The following is a 19,590-nucleotide window of genomic DNA, read 5'->3' as shown; positions in this document are numbered from 1 at the left end:
TATCCATCTCTCTTCATCTATCTATCTCTCTCTCTCTCTCTCTCTTTCCATCTCTCCATCTATTCATCTCTCTCTATCTATGCATCTCTCTCTATCTATCCATCAATCTCTCTCTATCCATCTCTCTTTCCATCTATCTATCTATCTATCTATCTATCTATCTATCTATCTATCTATCTATCCATCCATCCATATATCTATCTCTCCATCTCTCTCCATCTATTCATCTGTCTATCTATCTATCTATCTATCTATCTATCTATCTCTCCATCTCTCCATCTCTCTCCATCTATTCATCTGTCTGTCTGTCTATCTATCTATCTATCTATCTATCTATCTATCTATCTATCTATCTATCTATCTATCTGTCTATCTACCCATCTATCTAGATCCCTTCTACATTGAAGCTTTTCTATTGTAGTTTTAATATATTGCAGATTGGCATAAGTAATTAAATGGGAACTTTGGGGGGAGTTTGGGGAAGCCGCAGAAGACACACAAAGGCCAGTGGACAACACAGAAAAAGTTTAGAAATTCAGAAATGTATACTTAATCCAAAATTTACACTCAGGTACATTAAATATCCCATAGGAGAAAAGAAAAAGAAATTCAGACTTCTCTGGTTGGAATGGAGGGTCAAAAAATTTCATGTAGATTTTCCAGATTGTGGGGGCTCCTAACCCCTCCATGTGGAAGGGATAATTGTATATATCTATATCTATATCTCAATATGTATATATACACATGCACATATATATGCACATATGTTTTTGAGTTAAAAAGCACTATTTTCTTCTTCCTTTTTTCACATCTCCCTCTCCCTTTACTGAAAATGAAGTTAGGAAAAATGAAACCTTTGTAATAAATATGCAGAGTCGCATAAAATAAATCCCCATTAGCCATGCCCCAAAATGTTTGTCTTCTTTTACACCTTGAGTATTAACAAGTTTGTCCTGACCTCAGGCTTGATACTGGTCCTGATTCTGCCCTCTCAGGCCAAACAGAAGAAACCAGACCCTAGATGATAGCCTTTCAAATACTTGTAGACCATGATCATGGCTCCCCTTCATATTTCCTTCTCCAGGCTAAATGTGTCCAGTTCTTCTAATGGACGCTCCTATGGCATGGATCCTTTACTATGCTCTCCATTGGACATTTTCTGGATTATTAATATCAGAATTGCAGTTGAGGTCCCACCAGGGTAGAGTGCAGTGAGATTATTGCTTCCTTCCTCTTGAAAGCTCATTATCCCTCATCAGTAGTTGCCTCCTCATGGCTGGTCCATTACACTATTGTCTCACACTGGGCTTGCCTCCCTAAATGGAGCAGTGAAAAGAAAGTTCTGGATCTAGACGTCAGAGGAACTAGGTTCATATCCTATTTCTGATGCATATTTGGACAAGTATGATCACCAGCAAGTCATATAATCTCTCATTTATCATCATGAATGGGTGACATGATGGAAATAAGGGCATACTTGGAGTTGGAAGACCTGGGTTGAATTTCAGCTCTTTCACAAACTAGGAAATGGACCCTAATGGAGTAATTTAATTTCTCTGGGTCTCAGTTTCCTAATCTGTAAAATACGATGGCTGTCCCAGATCATCTTTAAGGTCTCTTCCAGCTGGAACCCTGGGATTCTTTCTTTCTCAAAACATACCTGAGGCAATGATGGCAAGAGAGAGGTAGGCAATGGCCTCTTTGGTGTATGTGTCCCCCTCTTTGTTCTTCAGGATCGTCACAGCCCTTGAGTGGCAGTGAGTTTGCAGTAGCTTCCGATCTTCTTCCCTGAAGATCTCCATGATTAGCTGGAGGCAGGAGGTGTCCCCAATCTGGATTACTTTCTTTATTAGCTAAACAAAGTGGGTAAGGAAAGGAAGAGTTAATGGCACAGGTACAGGGGAGGGAGCCTGATATACAATCTTCTATAGCTCCTAATTATTTACTATAGAAAGCCTCTTTTGTCATCCAAGGCCCTCTAGGTTCTGGTCATCTTACCATTCTAATCTCCATATTATATAGGATACCAGTTGGTGATTAGTGGGATGGGAAATCTAGATGGATATGCTGCATCTCTCATTCAAATAAAGTCTTTAAACGAAGGCTGAGTAAAAAAAAAATTGGGGGGTAGGATGTGATTGATAAAGAAATTCTTGTCAAGATCTGGGATCAATGAACCCCTAATTTTATAGCTTTGAAAACTGAGGTTTGGGAAGAAAAAGGGACCCCAGACTTTAGTATGTAGCAGACACAGGTCTTTTGTCTTGAGAAGCTGTGACTTTCCCCTTCCAATTCTGAAATAATCTTTGGTTCCACTAGGTGACTCCAGGCTTGGAGTCAGGAAGACCCCAATTCATATTACATTGGGTATATTGGGCTGAAGATGATGGATTCTGTTGAACCTCAGAATTGACAGATTTAGGAGATGCTGCTTGGGTTGGAACTTGCTACTCATTCAGATTATGCGATTATGGATCTAGAAAAAGAAGTTCTTGGGTGGTGCCCCTGGACCTAAGTTTGAATCCTGTGTCAAACATTTCCCTTTTGTGGATTCCTGGGTAAGTCAACTTAACTATTGTTTCTGTTTCTTCATATATAAAATGAAGATTAACATTAAAAATAAAACAATATTTGGTTACTGGTTCTACCACTTGGTGTCAAAAAGAGGGAGAAAAAAGGAAGCAGTGACAGATTTTTTATATTCTTAGGCTCAAAGATTGCTGCAGACACTGACTGCAGCCATGAAATTAAGACTCTTGTTCCTTGGAAGGAAAATGATGGCAAATCTGGACAACATAGTATAAAGCAGAGAGATCACCTCATCAACATGGGGGCTCTCCATCAAAGATATGTTTTTGTTTGTTTGCTTGATTGCTTTTTCCCTATAGCAATGCAGGGATGGAAAGTGGGACTAAAAGGAAGGCTGAGCGCCCACAGAAATCAACACTTTCCGATTGTGGTGTTAGAGAAGACTTTTGAGAGTCCTTTGGATAGAAGGAAGATCAAATCAGTCAATGCTTAAAGAAATTAATTCCGACTATCTACTGGAAGGTCAAATCCTGAAGCTGAAGCTTGACTACTTTGGTTACATAATGAGAATAAAGGACTTATGGGAAAAGATACTGATGTTGGGAAAGATTGAAGCCAAAAGGAGAAAGGGATGGCAAGAATGAGATGGATAGATAGTGCCATGGAAGCAATGAACACTAGCCTGGACAAACTTTGGGAGATAGTGGAGAACAGGAAGATGTGGTGTGCTATGTATGGTCCAAGGGTGATGTAGAGTGAGACCTAAGTGAGCGATAACAACCACCCCCTTCCAGAATTATGGTGCAGATGGAATGAGATAATACCAGGAAAGCATTTAGCACATAGTAGGAGCTTAATAAATCTTTTATTCCTTCCTTGATAATTAGCTCCCTCCCTCCCTCCCTCATCCCCATCTTTATTTCCCTACATGTACCTGACTAGAATTATGGTGCAGATGGAATGAGATAATACCAGGAAAGCATTTAGCACATAGTAGGAGCTTAATAAATCTTTTATTCCTTCCTTGATAATTAGCTCCCTCCCTCCCTCCCTCATCCCCATCTTTATTTCCCTACATGTACCTGACTAGAATTATGGTGCAGATGGAATGAGATAATACCAGGAAAGCATTTAACACATAGTAGGAGCTTAATAAATCTTTTATTCCTTCCTTGATAATTAGCTCCCTCCCTCCCTCCCTCATCCCCATCTTTATTTCCCTACATGTACCTGACTAGAATTATGGACCATCTCCTCAGAGAGACATGAATGTTTAGGGAAGTTAGTCAACAAATATTTATTAGGAAAGGGGTTCTTGTCTTTTTTAAAAAAAAACCCTTCACGGACTGCTTTGGCACTCTGGGGAAGTCTAAGGAGCCATTCTCAGAGTTATGTTTTAAATTAATAAAATAGAACAAATAAGATTTCAAAGGAAACTAATTAGGCTGAAATATAGTTATCAAAATATATATTTTTTAATTCACAGAGTTCCTCAGGGACCCCACATCAAAAAAACCCCAGTATTAAGTACTTGCTACATGCCAAACACAATGCTAAACCCTGAAGATACAAATAGAAAAGTGAGACAGCCTCAGGTCTAATAAAAATGAAAACTAATACATTTTAAAAAGATATTTACAAGGGGGTAGCTGGGTAGCTCAGTGGATTGAGAGCTAGGCCTAGAGATGGGAGGTGCTAGGTTCAAATCTGGCCTCAGCCACTTCCCAGCTGTGTGACCCTGGGCAAGTCACTTGACCCCCATTGCCTAGCCCTTACCACTCTTCTGCCTTGGAGCCAATACACAATACTAATTCTAAGACAGAAGGTAAGGGTTTAAAAAAAAAGATATTTACCAAATGATCTAAAATAACAATAATAAACATGTTAACATGAATAACATATTTTGTGGAAAATAACTAGTTTCTAAAGAAAAAATAATTAGTGAGAAATGTCATTGTTTAATTTTTTTTTTCAAATCAGAACTCTTTTACATTCTTAAAAAGCATGGAGTATCCTAAAGCCTGTGGTTATAACCATTTACCTACTGATATTTACTATACTCAAAATTTAAATGGATAGTTAAAATTTTTTATTTACTAGGTCACTTAAAAATGATATAACAAATGTGTTAAATAAGTAATGGTTTTATGAAAAATAATATACTACTTCCTTTCCAAAAAATGTAGTGTGAGGAGGAGCATTGTTTTGCTTCTTTTTGCAAATCTTTTTGACATCTGGCTTAATAAAAGACAGTTGGATTCTCCCATCTGCTTCTACATCCTTTCTGTTGTGATATATTATTTTGGTTAAAGTATATGGAAAAAATCCTGCCTCATACAGATATGTAATTGGAAAAGGAGTGTTTTAATAGGGAAATAAAGCCTTAGTATTATTATGAAAATAGTTTTGACACATGACTTCACTTATCACATGTATATATGGGTATATGATTTGGAATTTAGGCTTTAAAAAATCACTCTATAGCAAAAATGAATAATAGGGAAATGGGGATCAAGTGATAACATTCGTACAACCCAGTGGAATTGCTTGTTGGCTGCAGGAGTGGGGGAAGAAAGAAGGGAGGGGAATATAATGAATCCTGTAAACATGGGAAAATATTTTTAAAAAATAAAAAAAGGAACAACAAAAAATGAAAATAGTTTTGACCTGAAAGAATCTTGAGAATTCCCAAGAGTTTATGGTCCACAGTTTGAGAATTGTTAGGCTAGGCTGTGATGCCCACATTCTCAGATTCACATTATGGATCACAAACTATGACTCATTCCAGAAAGCATGACTTTTGGAGGGCAGAATGATGGAAGATAATATCCATGTATGTATATATAGACCCAAATGTGTATGTGTGTGTGTGTGTGTGTGTGTGTGTGTGTGTGTGTGTGTGTGTATCTAAACTGAGGCCCTGAGTCAGGAAAAACCTGTGTTCAAATCTGACATTAGACACTTACTAGTAATATGATATCTATATGTCTATCCAATTGTCCTTCTACTTATTTGTCTATCTATTCATGCATCTATTCATAGTCCATCTGTCCATCCACTCATCCATTTGTCTGTCCCTTCGTTTCTCTGTCACTCTATCTCTCTGTGTGTCTGTTTGTCTATATGTCTATCCATCTATCTATCCATCCATCTGTCTCTCTGTCTGTTTACCTGTCTGTCTGTTTATCCATCTATCTTAGCTATCCACCATCTTTCTTTCTCTTGATCTATCTATCTATCCATCTATCTATCTATCTATCTATCTATCTATCTATCTATCTATCTATCTGACTGTCTTTCTGTCTGCCCATTCATTTGTCCATTCATCCTTCCATCCATCTGTCTGTCTGTCTATCTACCTATCTATCTGTCTGTCTGTCCATCTGTTCATCCCTTCATCTGTCTATCCATTCTTCCATCCATCTCTATCTATCTATCTATCTATCTATCTATCTATCTATCTATCCATCCATCTATCTATCTATAGCTATATGTCTGTCTGTCCATCTGTTCATCCATCTGTCTATCTCTGTCTGTCTGTCTATCTATCTATCTATCTATCTATCTATCTATCTATCTATCTATCTATCTATCTATCTGTCTGTCTGTCTGTCTATCTGACAGGTCTATCTGCCCATCTGTCTATAAATATGTATGTTATGTATGCACACATATACATTACATGCATGTATAGAAATATATAGTTCTACATATGTGTTTCCATATATAAAATATGGGAATCCTATATTGGAGGGGTAGTTTGGGGGAGAAGGAAGAGGGAAAATGACATCTTGCCTTTAACAATTTTAAGTCCCCTCCTGGGACCTTTCCTGTGGATAATAAGACCTGGATGTGCCCTCTGCTGGCTCAGTACAATTCCTGCATCCAGTTTTTCATTTGGGCAGGATAGAGCCTCTGGGGTTCCCAGAGGCAAATGGTTCTAGCTAAAGACTCATATTATACTTTAGAATTAGAAGAAACCTTAGAGTATATCTGGTTCAGCCCCCCTAATTTTAGTAAGGAGGAAACTGAGGCCCAGGGAGATTCAAAGTCCTTACACCAAGTCAGTCACATGGGCACCAGGGATACAGTGGGCGCCATTTTGGGGACCTACCAAAAAAACCCCCAACAAAACCCAAACTGAGGCTAGACTGAAAGTCACTCAGGAAGTCTCTGGGGGTCCTGACCTAAGACAGAGCCAGCTAATTTTTCATTGTCTGTAGCTCAGAGTTTTATTTTTTCAAGCTGAGTTACTGAGGGCTTCCCTTCTCCCTGTAACCTCCAAATTGGAATATTTTTATTCCTGAGTTTTTAAAGATGACATTGGATTTTAGAGAATGCTGGATTTAAATCAGCATCAGCCAGCCAGTGTTTACTAAGTGTTTTCTGTATGCGGTAAGGACTGGAGATATAAAGGACAGAAAGAGCCCCTGACCTTAAGGAGCTCCCAGGCTAATGGGGAGACATGTAACATGTAAACAGATGGGTACATAAAAGACACAGAGCATTTGGAAGGTAATCTAAGAGGAGAAGCAGCTGAGGGATCGAGGAAGTCCTTCTGGTGTCTTGAAGGAGTGCAGGGAAGCCAGGAGGTGAGGGTGAGGAGGCAGGGCATTCTAGGCACAGAAAGGCAGAGAGACTAGTACCTCTTAGGTTCCTTTCATCCTTAAAGCTATGGCCCTGTGACTCCTTGACTCTAAATACAGGGCTCTTTCCTTCTCCCCTGGAAATATCAATGCTGGAAGACATTCATCTAGTCCCATTTTACTGAGAAAACTGTAAAATTTGAATTTTACTGGGAAACAGAGATTCAGAGTTTTTTTTTAATAGGATTAAAGATCTCAAGAGGAAACGGACCTCAGTGGCTACTTAGTTCCAATCCTCTCAGTTTTATTGATGAGGAAATGGAGGATCAGGCTTGCCGAAGGTCACACAGCTAGTCAGAGACAGTCAGAATTTGAACATAGGCTTCCTAACTTCCACACAAGGGGCTTTCTCCACAACACTGAGCTGCCTGATTATGGCCCCAGTAAGTCCACAAGGGCCACCTGATTCATCCTATCTGGTTGTCAATAATCAGTACCAATTTGGCAATATATTCTGTAAGATTCAGGCCCCATCCACATCCTCTTCCTACCTCATCTAAGGGAAGGCAAACATCAAGGACAAGGAAAAACAGGGCTTCCTCTATCACCACCAGACAAGACTGCCTAAAAACTGGTCAATAAAGAGACAGAAGGGAATAATTAGGTGACTCAGTGCATAGAAAGCCAGGTCTCGAGATAGGAGCTCCTGGGTTCAAATGTTGCCTCAGATACATCCTAGCTATGTGATCCTGGGCAAGTCACCTAATCCCCATTGTCTAGCCCTTGGAACCAATATTGGTCCTAAGATGGAGGGTGAAGGTTTAAAAATTAAAGAAAGGAAGGAAGGAAGGAAGGAAGGAAGGAAGAAAGAAAGAAAGAAAGAAAGAAAGAAAGAAAGAAAGAAAGAAAGAAAGAAAGAAAGAAAGAAAGAAAGAAAAGAAAGGAAGAAAGAAAAAAGAAAGGAAGGAAGGAAGGAAGGAAGAAAAAGAAAGAAAGGAAGGAAGGTAGGAAGAAAGAAAGGAAGGAAGGAAGGAAGGAAGGAGAAAGAAAGGAAGAAAGGAGAAAGAAAGGAAGGAAGGAAGAAAGAAAGAAAGAAAAAAGAAAGAAAGGAAGGAAGGTAGGAAGAAATAAATAAAGAAAGAAAGGAAGGAAGGAAGGAAGGAAGGAAGGAAGGAAAGAGAAAGAAAGGAAGAATGGAGAAAGAAAGGAAGGAAGGAAGAAAGAAAGTCAGTTGGGTTTGGAATCAGGTAATGTGGATTGAAATCCTCACTCAACCACTTGCTTCTTGACATTTTTCTCTGTTCCTCAGTTTCCCCTCTGGTCTAGATGTCTTTGGAGGTCTCCCTAAATCTAGGATCCTATGAATTGGAATTGAGTTGGAGATGGGGAGATGGCCAGCTATAGATGCTCAGTCTCTCATAACTGGGCACTGCTGCCTATTTTTCCTGAAACCATCTGATGGCCCATTTCCTTATGTCTCTTTAGCTGTCTTACCTGGTTGGCATCATAGAAAAAGCCTTTGCGTAGCTGTAGCAGGGCTAGGCGGGCGAGGATGGGGGCAGCATGGGGGCTCTTGGACAGAGCCACCAAGAGGGTCTTGTGAGCATCTTCAACACGGCCCATTTGATAGAGCGCATCTGCACTCAGAAGTCGGGATATCTCATCGTTGGCATCCAGCTCCATCAGCAGGGCGGCCAGCTGGTGAACCCCACAGGCGTCCCTTGGAGGAAGATAGAAATGAGAAGTCCAAGCTAGCTTCAGAGGGGCCAGGCTGTCTTTCTTGGGCTCCCTAGTCACCAGTAATGCTTCTCTACTCTTTCCCCATCCTCCCTCCCCCACTCTCCTACCTGACAGTGTCCCATTCCCCTCTAGGAAAGTAAGGAAATTAACCCTAAACCATAAAAATACAATATTAATGACTAGTATTTAGATAGCATGTACTATGCTACAAGCACTCCACTGAACGCTGTACAAGTCTTATCTAAATTGATTCTCTTGACAACTTTATTAGGTGGTTACTGGTATTCTCTCTATTTTACAGATAGAGAAACTGAGGCAAAGGGAGGTTAAGTGACTTACTTGAGGTCAATGTCTGAGGCTGGATTGGAACTCAGATCTTCCCAAAGTAATTTCCTTTTCCTTTTCTCCTTCTCCCCTCAATTCCCTTGCTTTCTGGGGAAAACCCCTCAACTAATGCAGATTGGTATCTGCCTTGAAGATTATAGTTCGGGGCACACAAGAATTTCCCAGAGTCATTCAAGCAAGATTTGAACTCAAAGCTGACTCTCTAGTCACTAGAGGCTGACCCTCACCTTTCTCATTGTTAAAATAAGGATGATTAAAAATCCCTCCTTAGCCCACACTGCACAGGGTTGTTGGTGTTGTTCAGTTGTTTCTGTTGTGTCTGACTCTTCCTGACCTCATTTGGGGTTTTCTTGGCAAAGATACTGGAGAGGTTTGCCATTTCCTTCTCCAGCTCATTTGACAGATGAGGAAACTGAGGCAAGCAGGATTTTCTTAGCAGAGATACTGGAGTATATACATGATATACAGTATATACTTATATAACCTATATAAAAATACTTACCATCCTAGGGAGTGGGGAGGGGAAGTAGGGAGAGAAAGAATTTGGAATTCAAAATATGAGGAATTGAATGTTGAAAATGGTTTCTGTGTGCAAATGGGGGGAAATTTAAATATTACTGGGAGAAAAAGATCCAGGAGTGTTTGGTCACATCCTTTTCCAACTCTTTTGATAGATGAGGAAACTGAAGCAAACAAGGTTAAGTGACTTGTCCAGGGTCACACAGCTAGGAGGTGTCTGAATCTAGATTTGAACTAAAAAAGGAGTCTTCTTGACTCTAGACCCAGTGACCTATCCACTGGGCCTCAGACCTGCAGGGAGAATGAAATGGGGTGACAATAGGGCTGTGTTTTGTAAACTTAGAAGCAGCTGAATCCTAACATTTATGGGTATTTGGGTCATTGGCCAATGAGAGTGGAGGCTGTCTAAATGGAGTTAGGATATGTATAGGGTAGAAATGGCAGTTAATTATATAATAATTATAATGTTTATATATGTTATAATTATAATATATAATATGTTTAACATCACATTAAAATATAATATAGATCAGATAGGGAGTTGGAGATCAAATTGTAGAAGGCCTTGAATGCCAGACCAAGACTAGACTTTTTTTAGTTTACTTTGGGAGACCTTATCCAATAATCCTGATTGGTGATCTGAGTTTTGCCTGAGAAACCAGACCCCTCTCCCTGAGAGGTGATCCCTGTGCAGGGTTAGAGGGATTAGGCAAAAGAGGATCCCTGGGAGGCAGGAGACCTGGGGTCTAATCTGGCTGGTCTGGTTAAATAATTCAGTGAATAGTTTGCTCTTGTCACCTTTTAAGTCTTAGTTTCCAGGTGAAACAAAGAAGATAATTATCCTCTATATGCCTCAGGAGGGGAACAAAACCCAGTGGGAAGAAAGATGTCAAGTCATAAAGTTTCAAAATCAAGTTCCTCCTCTGGTACATAGTGACCAGGTGACCTGGGCAAATCATTTAACTTCTGTATTATAGGTAAACCTCTACAATTTTAGGTTATAGATGAAGTAGCAGTCTGCATAAAGGAGAGTTACCATGCTGGCGTTTCCCTAATATAGTGAAATCACAGATCTGCGTATTTTTTAAAAAGAGATTTTAACATTGTTAAGGCAGAAAGAGAAAATTACCTCTCTCCCATTTCTCTCTATTTCTCTATCCATTTATCCACCTATCTGTCCATCTGCCAATCCATCTATCTCTCTTTCTCTCCATTTCTCTTTATCCATCCATCCATCCATCCATCCATCCATCCATCCATCCATCCATCTATCCATCCACCCATTCATCCATCCATCTATCTATCTCTCTCCTTCTATATTCATCCATCCATTCATCCATCTATCCATCCCTATCTATCCATTCATCTCCATCCATATCTAACTCTATATCTCTATCTATCTATCTATCTATCTATCTATCTATCTATCTATCTATCTATCTATCCATCCATCTGTCTGTCATATTTATTTATCACATATATTGATATTTATAGATATTTATCTATCATATATATATAACCTGCTATCATTTTTTCATTCTCATATATGTGTATGTGGATATATAGCTGTGTCTATATCTATCTATACATCTATCCATCCATCTCTCTCATCTATTTATCTATTTTCCCTCCATTTTTCTCTATATCTATTCATTCATTCATCCATCCATCAATCCATCTATCTCTCCCTCTCTATCCATCCATCCATCCATCCATCCATCATCCATCCATCCATCCATCCATCCATCTATCCATCCATCCATCTATTTATCTTTCCCTCTATATTCATCCATATATCCATCCATCCATCCCTATCTATCCATTCATCTATATCTATCTATATCTATACATTTATATATCTATCTCTATATCTCTATCCATCCATTCATCCATCTCCCTGTCTCTGTCTCTGTCTCTGTCTCTGTCTCTGTCTCTGTCTCTGTCTGTCTCTCTCTCTCTCGATGTGCAAGTTACGAAGCACTTTATATCCATTACCTACTTTGACTTTCACAAAAACCTTGTGATACTGGTAATACAACTATGATTACTCCCATTTTAAAGATGAGGAAATTAAGATGCAGAGAAATGCATCAGAGATGCTAGGGTCATGAAGGTAAACATAACAAATATTATATGGTCATTAAAAAAAAAAAAAACCTCACCTTCCATCCTAGAATCAATACTGTGTATTGGCTCCAAGGCAGAAGAGCAGTAAGGACTAGGCAATGAGGGCCAAGTGACTTGCCCAGGGTCACACAGCTGGGAAGTGTCTGAGACCAGATTTGAACCTAGGACCTCCCATCTCCAGGCCTGACTCTCTGTCCACTGAGCCATCCACCCTTTTGATGGTCTTTTAAGGTCTGCGTGGCACTTTGCATGTTCTATCATTTGTTCTAACCATAAGCTTGGGAGAGGGGCACTGCCATTACCTCTATCTTTTAGAGGAACAAACTGAGTCTGAGAGATATTAAAGTAGCTGACCCAGAGTAACACATGTAATAAATGATTGTGGGATTTGAACTCGGGTCTTGCCTCAAAGTCTAGCCCTCTGTCACTTTGCTGGGGTTTGCATATCATTTCCATCCTGCTTTCCATGATATCTCTGCTGCCTGAGAAGAATTAAGTGCAGGGAAGTGACAACGAGGGGATTCACAAACTATTCTGAGGACGTTCAATTGGAAGCTCCTTGTGTGCAGGGACTGTCTATTTTTGTACCTCCTGGCACATAGTAGGCACTTAAAATGTTTATTGACTGACTGACTCTTGGCTTTGCCTTTATTCTGCTTTCTGGCTTTAGGGAGGTCCTCAGCCTCGTTTGACCTCTCAGTGAAATGGGCAGGAAAATTCCCCGCCTGCCTCCCTCAGAGACAGGAGGGATGTTGGGGAGTCCCCTGAAAGGGCCCCCATTCTCGCTGCTATTGGACAGTCTTGGTGAGGATGGGGGGACGGGGTCTAGGGTTACCCTTCTTTCCCAGGGAGGCCGCCGTCCTCCTCCGTGGCCTTCTTGCAGCGGGCACTGGTGCCCCCTGGGGCTGGCTCCGTCCTCCTCTGAAGCATCTTCTGCCCTTCCTCCTGCAGCACCTTCAGCAGCAGTCCCCGCTGATTCCAGGGGATGTAGGACTTGACTGTGAAGACGGCCTCCTGCAGCCTCAGCCTGGAGGCCGTGATGTAGTCCAGAGCGGCCAGGAAGGGGCTGCCGGCCAGCAGCCGGAGCAGCCCCCGACCACACAGGGCTCTCACGCAGCTCCCTGGGTGGGGGGCCTCGTGCTCCACCACCGCCTGGAAGTCTTCCAGGGCTCGCCCGGCCTCCCCGGAATGGAGGCTGCAGAAGCCCCGGAGCGTGAGCAGGGTGCTGAGATAGGTGGGCCGCTCCGAGCGCAGAAGGCCATCGCAGAGCCCCAGGGCCGCCGGGCCGTCGCCGGACAACAGCAGGCAGTCGACGAGCCTGATGCTCAGCTCCCTCCGGGCCCCCGGGGGCGCCACCCGCAGGAGGAAGCGAAGGGTACGGATGATGGGGGGGAGCAGCTCCCTCCCCCCGTCGGCGCGGAGCTCGGCGCGGCTTCTCACCGCCTCTCGGAAATGGGAAAAGTCCCTCTCCAGGATGTCCCGGGCCTGGCCCAGGATCTGCTCCATGTCCCCGGGGGAGAACACCTCCGCCGCTTGCCTCTGGGCACTGTCCGGCTCCAGCCGGAAGGCTTCCTGCAGGTCCTGAAGCATCTCCCGGCTCCGGCGACCAAGGCAGAAAGAGGCCGCCGCCCGGGTGACCAGCAGGACGGTGGGAGTGTCCCCTGGAGGAAGAGCAGAGCGTGCACAAGAGGGAAAGACAAGTCAGCACCAGACTCCCCTCAGAGAGCCGTCTGGGTCTTGGCGTAACTGACTCCCTTGAGTTATCGGTTGGGCATCCCATCGCCATAGCTTTGGAGGCCAGCCTCGTCCTCTTACAGACGAGGAGACCTTAGGGAAGTGGCCTTCGCTCCCCGGGTGGCAACCTCAGGAGGAGACTTTGAACCCAGGGCCGCTGGCGCCCGAGCCGGGGTTTTTCTACAGCTCCCTGAGGACCGGGAATCCCCGCCCCTGAATTTAGATGAGAAAAGGGGCTCAGCGACTCCATGTTCTTTTTTATCGTCCCATCTCCATGGTCTTTGGAAGCCTCCACCAGCCACGAATCTGCCCAGACGGTTGCGAGGGGACTCTAACGTCCTATGAGCCTGGGAGTCCAAGCCTAAACACCGCCAGCGGTCGGGCTCTGAAATCAGAGGCAAGCTTGGCTCCCCTTTGGGAAGTGGGGCGATACTCCACCCACTTAATTTTAAACCCTTACTTTCTACCCTAGTGCCAGAAGGGCAAGGATTAGTCAAACGGGGTTGAGTAACCTGCCCCAAGTTACACAGCTAGGAAATGTCTGAGGTCAAATTTGAACCCAGGTCCTTGCGTCTCCAAGCCTGGCACTCTATTCACTGAACCACCTGGCTATCCCCTACTTTTTTTTTTTTAACCCTTACCTTCCATCTTGGAGTCAATACTGTATATTGGCTCCAAGGCAGAAGAGTGGTAAAGGCTAGGCAATGGGGGTCAAGTGACTTGCCCAGAGTCACACAGCTAGGAAGTATCTGAGGCCACATTTGAACCCAGGACCTCCCCTCTCTAGGCCTGACTCTCAATCTACTGAGCCACCCAGCTGCCCCCTTATCCCCTACTTTTGCCAATCTTAAGCAGTTCTATCCTACAAAAACTCAACACTCTTACCCCAATGAAACTGTAAGGATATGATTCATTGAACAACATGATCCCATACAGTTGGAAGAAGCCAGTGAGTCCACTCATTCCCCAATACAGATGAGGAAACTGAGGCAAATGCATGCTAAGTGATTTCCCCAAGGTCATCACAAAGATGGGATTTGGTTCCACAGATCTATAATTGGTCAGTCATTGAATTCGACCTTATTTCCTGAACCCAGGAGGAAACTGAGGGCCAAGGAGGGTAGGTGACTCTCCCTGGATCATCTTTGGGCAGAAGGGAAAATGAACCTTTATATAGCACCTACCATATGCCAGGCACTGTGCTAAGTGTTTTATAATGATTGCATCACTGGATTCTCACAACTCTGGGAGGGAGGTGCTCTTATGAACCCCATTTTACAAATGAGGAAACTGAGGCAGACAGAGGTTCAACGACTTGCCTTGGCTCACACAGCTAGTCAGTGTCTGAGGCTGGATTTGAACTCACTATCTGGAGCTTAATAAATGCTGGTTGACTTGACTTACTGAGTCTGTGTTGCCTAGGATATAGCTCCACTGGCCTCCTTGAGGCTCCTCGAATAGGACCCTCAGTCTCCAGTCTCCATGGCTTTGTACTGATGGCCCCCCATAGCTGGAATGGTCTGCCTCCTGACCTCCATCTTCTGGTTCCTCTGGCCTCCTCCTGGTCCTCTCTCCCATCAGCCTCACCTGCTAAGATCACCCCCATTTGGACCATCTATCTCCAGTATGCATATGGAGTTTTCCATGGTGCTGCCCACATTAGAATGGAAACATCTGGAGGGCAGGGACTAGCTTTTAGCTTTGATGTTCTTAGCCCTTTTTATTGTTCATGGTTCAGAGTGAGAGCTCAATAAATGCTTGTGCCTGCTTTTGAGGAGTTCCACAGAACGCAATGCTCAGAAGTTTGCTTATTTTACAGAAAAAGAAACTGAGGTCTGGAAAAGCAAAAGAACTTATCCCAGCCTCCATGACAGGCAGTGTCAGGACTAGAACCCAGAGCCTCACCATGTTGGATCAGGACTCTTTCTCCTGCTCGTGCTAGAATCCAGTCATTTGCTCACCCATTTAGGAGGCTAATGTTAAGATTATCCTCTTATCTTCCCATCTAAGAACACAAAACATGGCCTGGGAGTACCTGGGAGTTGGCCAGCGGCTGAGGCTGATTCTAGGACCTGGCTGCACACGGCCACACACTCCTCCAATCTGCCCGTCCTGAGCAGAGCCACAGCCTGGCCGAGGGATGCTGGGGTCTCTCTGGGGGCCAGGGCGGCCAGGAAGCGGTGGCCATCCGCAGCCCGCTGCCCTCCGGCCGCCTCTGCCTTCTGCTGCTCCAGGAGGTAATCTCGGCAGGTCTGGATGAGCAGGGGGAGGTGGTCCTGCTGGTGAGAGTGGATAAAGTCCACCGTCTGCTTGGCGCGGGTGATGAAAGCCTGGAGGTAATCGGCCATGCCATCGCCCACTTTGGCCCCGGACAGGATCCAGGCCAGGGCTCGTGTGAGCCTCAGCTCCAGGGACCCCGGGCCGTGGACATCCAGAAGAGCACTGCATCGCCCCGCCACCTCCTCGTGCTGCCCCTGCCCCAGCAGGGTGGCCAGCCCGTAGAGGGAGGCGGCCACGTTGTCGGGGTGGAGGGCACCGAGGAAGGCAGCGGCCAAGGCGGCAGTGAGGGAGACCACGGCCATGCCATCCCAGTGGATAGAGGGGATCTGAGCTTCTCCCCGGCACCAGGCTTCGAGCATGGCAACCACCTGCCCAGCCTGCTCTTGGCTCAGGGACCTATGCGCCCTCTGCACCACCGAGGACGGGTGGCAACTGAATGCAGCCAGGTAGAAGGCAGTGGCCAGTGGCAGCTCCTCCAGCCTCAGGTGCCGGTCTCCCTCCTGGCACAGACGCACTGTGAGCTCCTGGGCTGACATCCCGCACCGCCTCTTCTGGTCACATCTCTCACTCCTTTCTCAAGGGGGCACCTAGAATGAAGAGGAGAGTGGTCAGGGGTCAGGGTGCCCCTGGGTCCCAGCACCCCATGGCATCTCCTCTTTCACGCTCCCCTCCACAGCTTCGCCATCTCCCCAAAGGGATCCTGGGTGTGTGAGGCCACGTAGACCACGAGCCTTGACCCATTCAAGGTCTGCTTTCCACACACACAGTCTTGGGTTCGATCCCCAGTGGGGAGATCTACTTTTAAGACCAGGAAGATGTGGCTGATGATTCCAGAGGCTTCCTGGCTGTGTGACCTAGGGAGAATTGCTTAAACTTTCTGGGTTCTTCCTGTCTGTGAGGCTGACCCACTATCTGCTGCCCTTCTCTTAGAACTATAGCAGAAATCCTGACAGAGACCTTAAGGCTCATCTATTCCCATCTTAGAGAGGAGAAGACAGACCCAGAGAGTTGGTGACTGCCCCCAGGAGACAGCTCAGAAGACAATGGGCTCAGAATCTGGCTTTAACACTGACTACCCTTATGACTGTGACCAGAACACAGAATCTCCCTGGGCTCAGTCTTTCAATCTGTAAAATGAGCAGACTGGGCTAGCTGAAATCCAAGGTCCCCTTACCATCTAAATGTGTTCTCTCTCTCTCTCTCTCTCTCTCTCTCTCTCTCTCTCTCTCTCTCTCTCTCTCTCTCTCTCTCTCTCTCTCTGTCTCTGTCTCTCTTTCTCTCTCCCTCTGTTTGTCTCTCTCCCTTCCCCTCTTCCCCCCCTCCCTCTGTCTCTCTCTCTGTCTCTGTCTTTCTCTCTTTCTTAAATCCTTCCCTTCCCTCTTAGAAGCAATACTTCGTATTGGTTCCAAGGCAGAAGAGCAGAAGAGGGCTAGGCAATAAAGGTTAAGTGACTTGCCCAGGGTTACATAGCTGGGAAGTATCTGAAGTCACATTTGAACCCAGGACCTCTCACTTCTAGGCCTGGCTCTCTATCCACTGATCCACCCAGCTGCCCCCAATTTAAATACATTTTTGCTCTGGACCTCCCCTCCCCACAGGACATTGATCTTCAATCCCAGCCCCCTTCTGACGCTATTAAGGGTGAACCTTGTCTTATCATCGTTGGGACCCAGGCTTACATTTCTGCTTTCAAAGGTCTTCCCATTCCTCACTCCCTCAAAGGGACTCCTTGTCTTCACACGTTGGCTTCCCCATCAGAACAGAAGTTCCCTAAGGGCAAGCAGCCTTGTGTGTTTGTTTTTGTATTCCCTGCGTTCTGTCCAGCACATAATAAACACTCCACAGAGATCCATACATTCTCCTTTCCTATTCCTCTGCACACAGCACACTCACTAAGTCTATTGAATTGAAATGATCAGATGGACTTATTTAACAATAGTTACAGTTCCCTGTTGTTGTTGTTGGTGGTGGTGTTGGTGGTGGTGTGTGTGTGTGTGTGAGAAACACATTCGAGTGGCCACACCACGCCTTTCCAATGGCTCTGCCCAAGGCAGGAATGTGGATCCAGTGGCTCCTGCCCCATCCCCCGTTAGCTCTGGAGATAGTCTGGAGCCCTGGATGTTGGCTGGCTTGTGTCCTGGTCTCTTAGGGCCGAGGCTGGAAAAGCGGCAGAGCAGGGAAGGAGGGCAGGAACCGCGGCAGAGCCACTGGGGGGAATCTTGGAGAGCCAGAGGAGGAAAGGGACTTTGGTGCTATCGGGGCCAGCCCTTAGCTGAGCTAAGATTCCCTCTGGAATAATGCCAGTGAGCCACCCGGCAGCTTCTGTTCCACCGCTCCCAGGGAGGGGGGCAAAGCAGAGGATTCCTCAGCCTCAGAGTAGAGAAGAAGGCTGGGTGGGCGCACCCTCCTTCTGAATGGAGGGAAATGGTAGGGAGAGGGACAGGGATGGTCTCTGGTGGGGGAGGGAAAGGGTATGATTAACCTGGGTTTAAGGAAAATTCAACAAGTTCTACAGCCTTTACAGGTTTGGAGAAACTCTGAAACATTGATGCTCTCCCAAGCCATGCTTCTGGGTGGTAGCCTAGTACAGCATGCCCCAGCCCAGCTCAGCGTACCCCAGTTCAGTCCAGCACACCCAGACCAGTTCAGTGTATCCCAGATCAGTGTACCCCAGTCCAGCTTAGAGTACCCCAGTCCAGCATACCCCAGTCTAGTTCAGCAATTCAGCCCAGTTCAGTGTACCCAAGTCTAGTTCAGCAATCCAGCCCAGTTCAGTGTACCCCAGTCCAGCTTAGTGTATCCCAGCTCAGTGTACCCCAGTTCAGTCCAGCACACCCAGACCAGTTCAGTGTATCCCAGATCAGTGTACCCCAGTCCAGCTTAGAGTACCCCAGTCCAGCATACCCCAGTCTAGTTCAGCAATTCAGCCCAGTTCAGTGTACCCAAGTCTAGTTCAGCAATCCAGCCCAATTCAGTGTACCCCAGTCCAGCTTAGTGTACCCCAGCTCAGTGTACCCCAGTTCAGTTCAGCACACCCAGCCCAGTTCAGTGTACCCCAGTCTAGTTCAGCACACCCAGCCCAGCTCAGTGTACCCTAGTCCAGTCCAGCACACCCAAGCCGACCTCAATGTACCCTAGTCCAGCTCAGTGTACTCCAGCTCAGTGTACCCCAGTCTAGTCCAACACAACCTAGCCAAGCTCAGTGTATCCCAGATCAGTGTACCCCAGTCTAGTCCAGCACACCCAGCCCAGCTCAGCATACCCCAGCCCAGCTCAGCGTACCCCAGTTCAGCCCAGCACACCCAGACCAGTTCAGTGTATCCCAGATCAGTGTACCCCAGTCCAGCTTAGAGTATCCTAGTCCAGCATTCCCCAGTCTAGTTCAGCACACCCAAGCCCACCTCAGTGTACCCTAGTCCAGCTCAGTGTACCCCAGCTCAGTGTACCCCAGTTCAGTTCAGCACATCCAGCCCACTTCAGTGTACCCCAGTCCAGCTTAGAGTACCCCAGTCCAGTATACCCCAGTCTAGTTCAGCACACCCAGCCCAGTTCAGTGTACCCAAGTCTAGTTCAGCACACCCAAGCCCACCTCAGTGTACCCTAGTCCAGCTCAGTGTACCCCAGCTCAGTGTACCCCAGTCTAGTCCAGCACACCCAGCCCAGCTCAGCATACCCCAACCCAGCTCAGTGTAGCCCAGTTCAGCTTAGTGTACCCCAGTCCAACATACCC

The 19,590-nt window shown here is 45.4% G+C and overlaps 1 protein-coding gene across 1 annotated transcript in view; it reads right to left on the bottom strand.

The window, feature by feature from the left end:
* Nucleotides 1-16,439, bottom strand: part of TTC34 (tetratricopeptide repeat domain 34) — a 62,818-nt gene extending 46,379 nt beyond the window's left edge. Inside the window, exons 1-4 of the mRNA XM_007491692.2 lie at nt 15,616-16,439; nt 12,682-13,507; nt 8,610-8,835; nt 1,661-1,853 (exon numbers count right to left, since the gene is read on the bottom strand). Coding sequence (XP_007491754.2) covers nt 1,661-1,853; nt 8,610-8,835; nt 12,682-13,507; nt 15,616-16,396 — 2,026 coding nt within the window. The 5' untranslated portion in view covers nt 16,397-16,439. The remainder of the gene's footprint in view (nt 1-1,660; nt 1,854-8,609; nt 8,836-12,681; nt 13,508-15,615) is intronic.
* Between the last annotated feature and the right edge of the window lie 3,151 nt (nt 16,440-19,590).

The sequence above is a fragment of the Monodelphis domestica genome, chromosome 4, assembly GCF_027887165.1.
Source record: "Monodelphis domestica isolate mMonDom1 chromosome 4, mMonDom1.pri, whole genome shotgun sequence".
NCBI classification, from domain to species: domain Eukaryota; kingdom Metazoa; phylum Chordata; class Mammalia; order Didelphimorphia; family Didelphidae; genus Monodelphis; species Monodelphis domestica.
The sequence above is the reverse complement of the archived record's forward strand: the minus strand, read 5'-3'. Positions and strand labels throughout refer to the sequence as shown.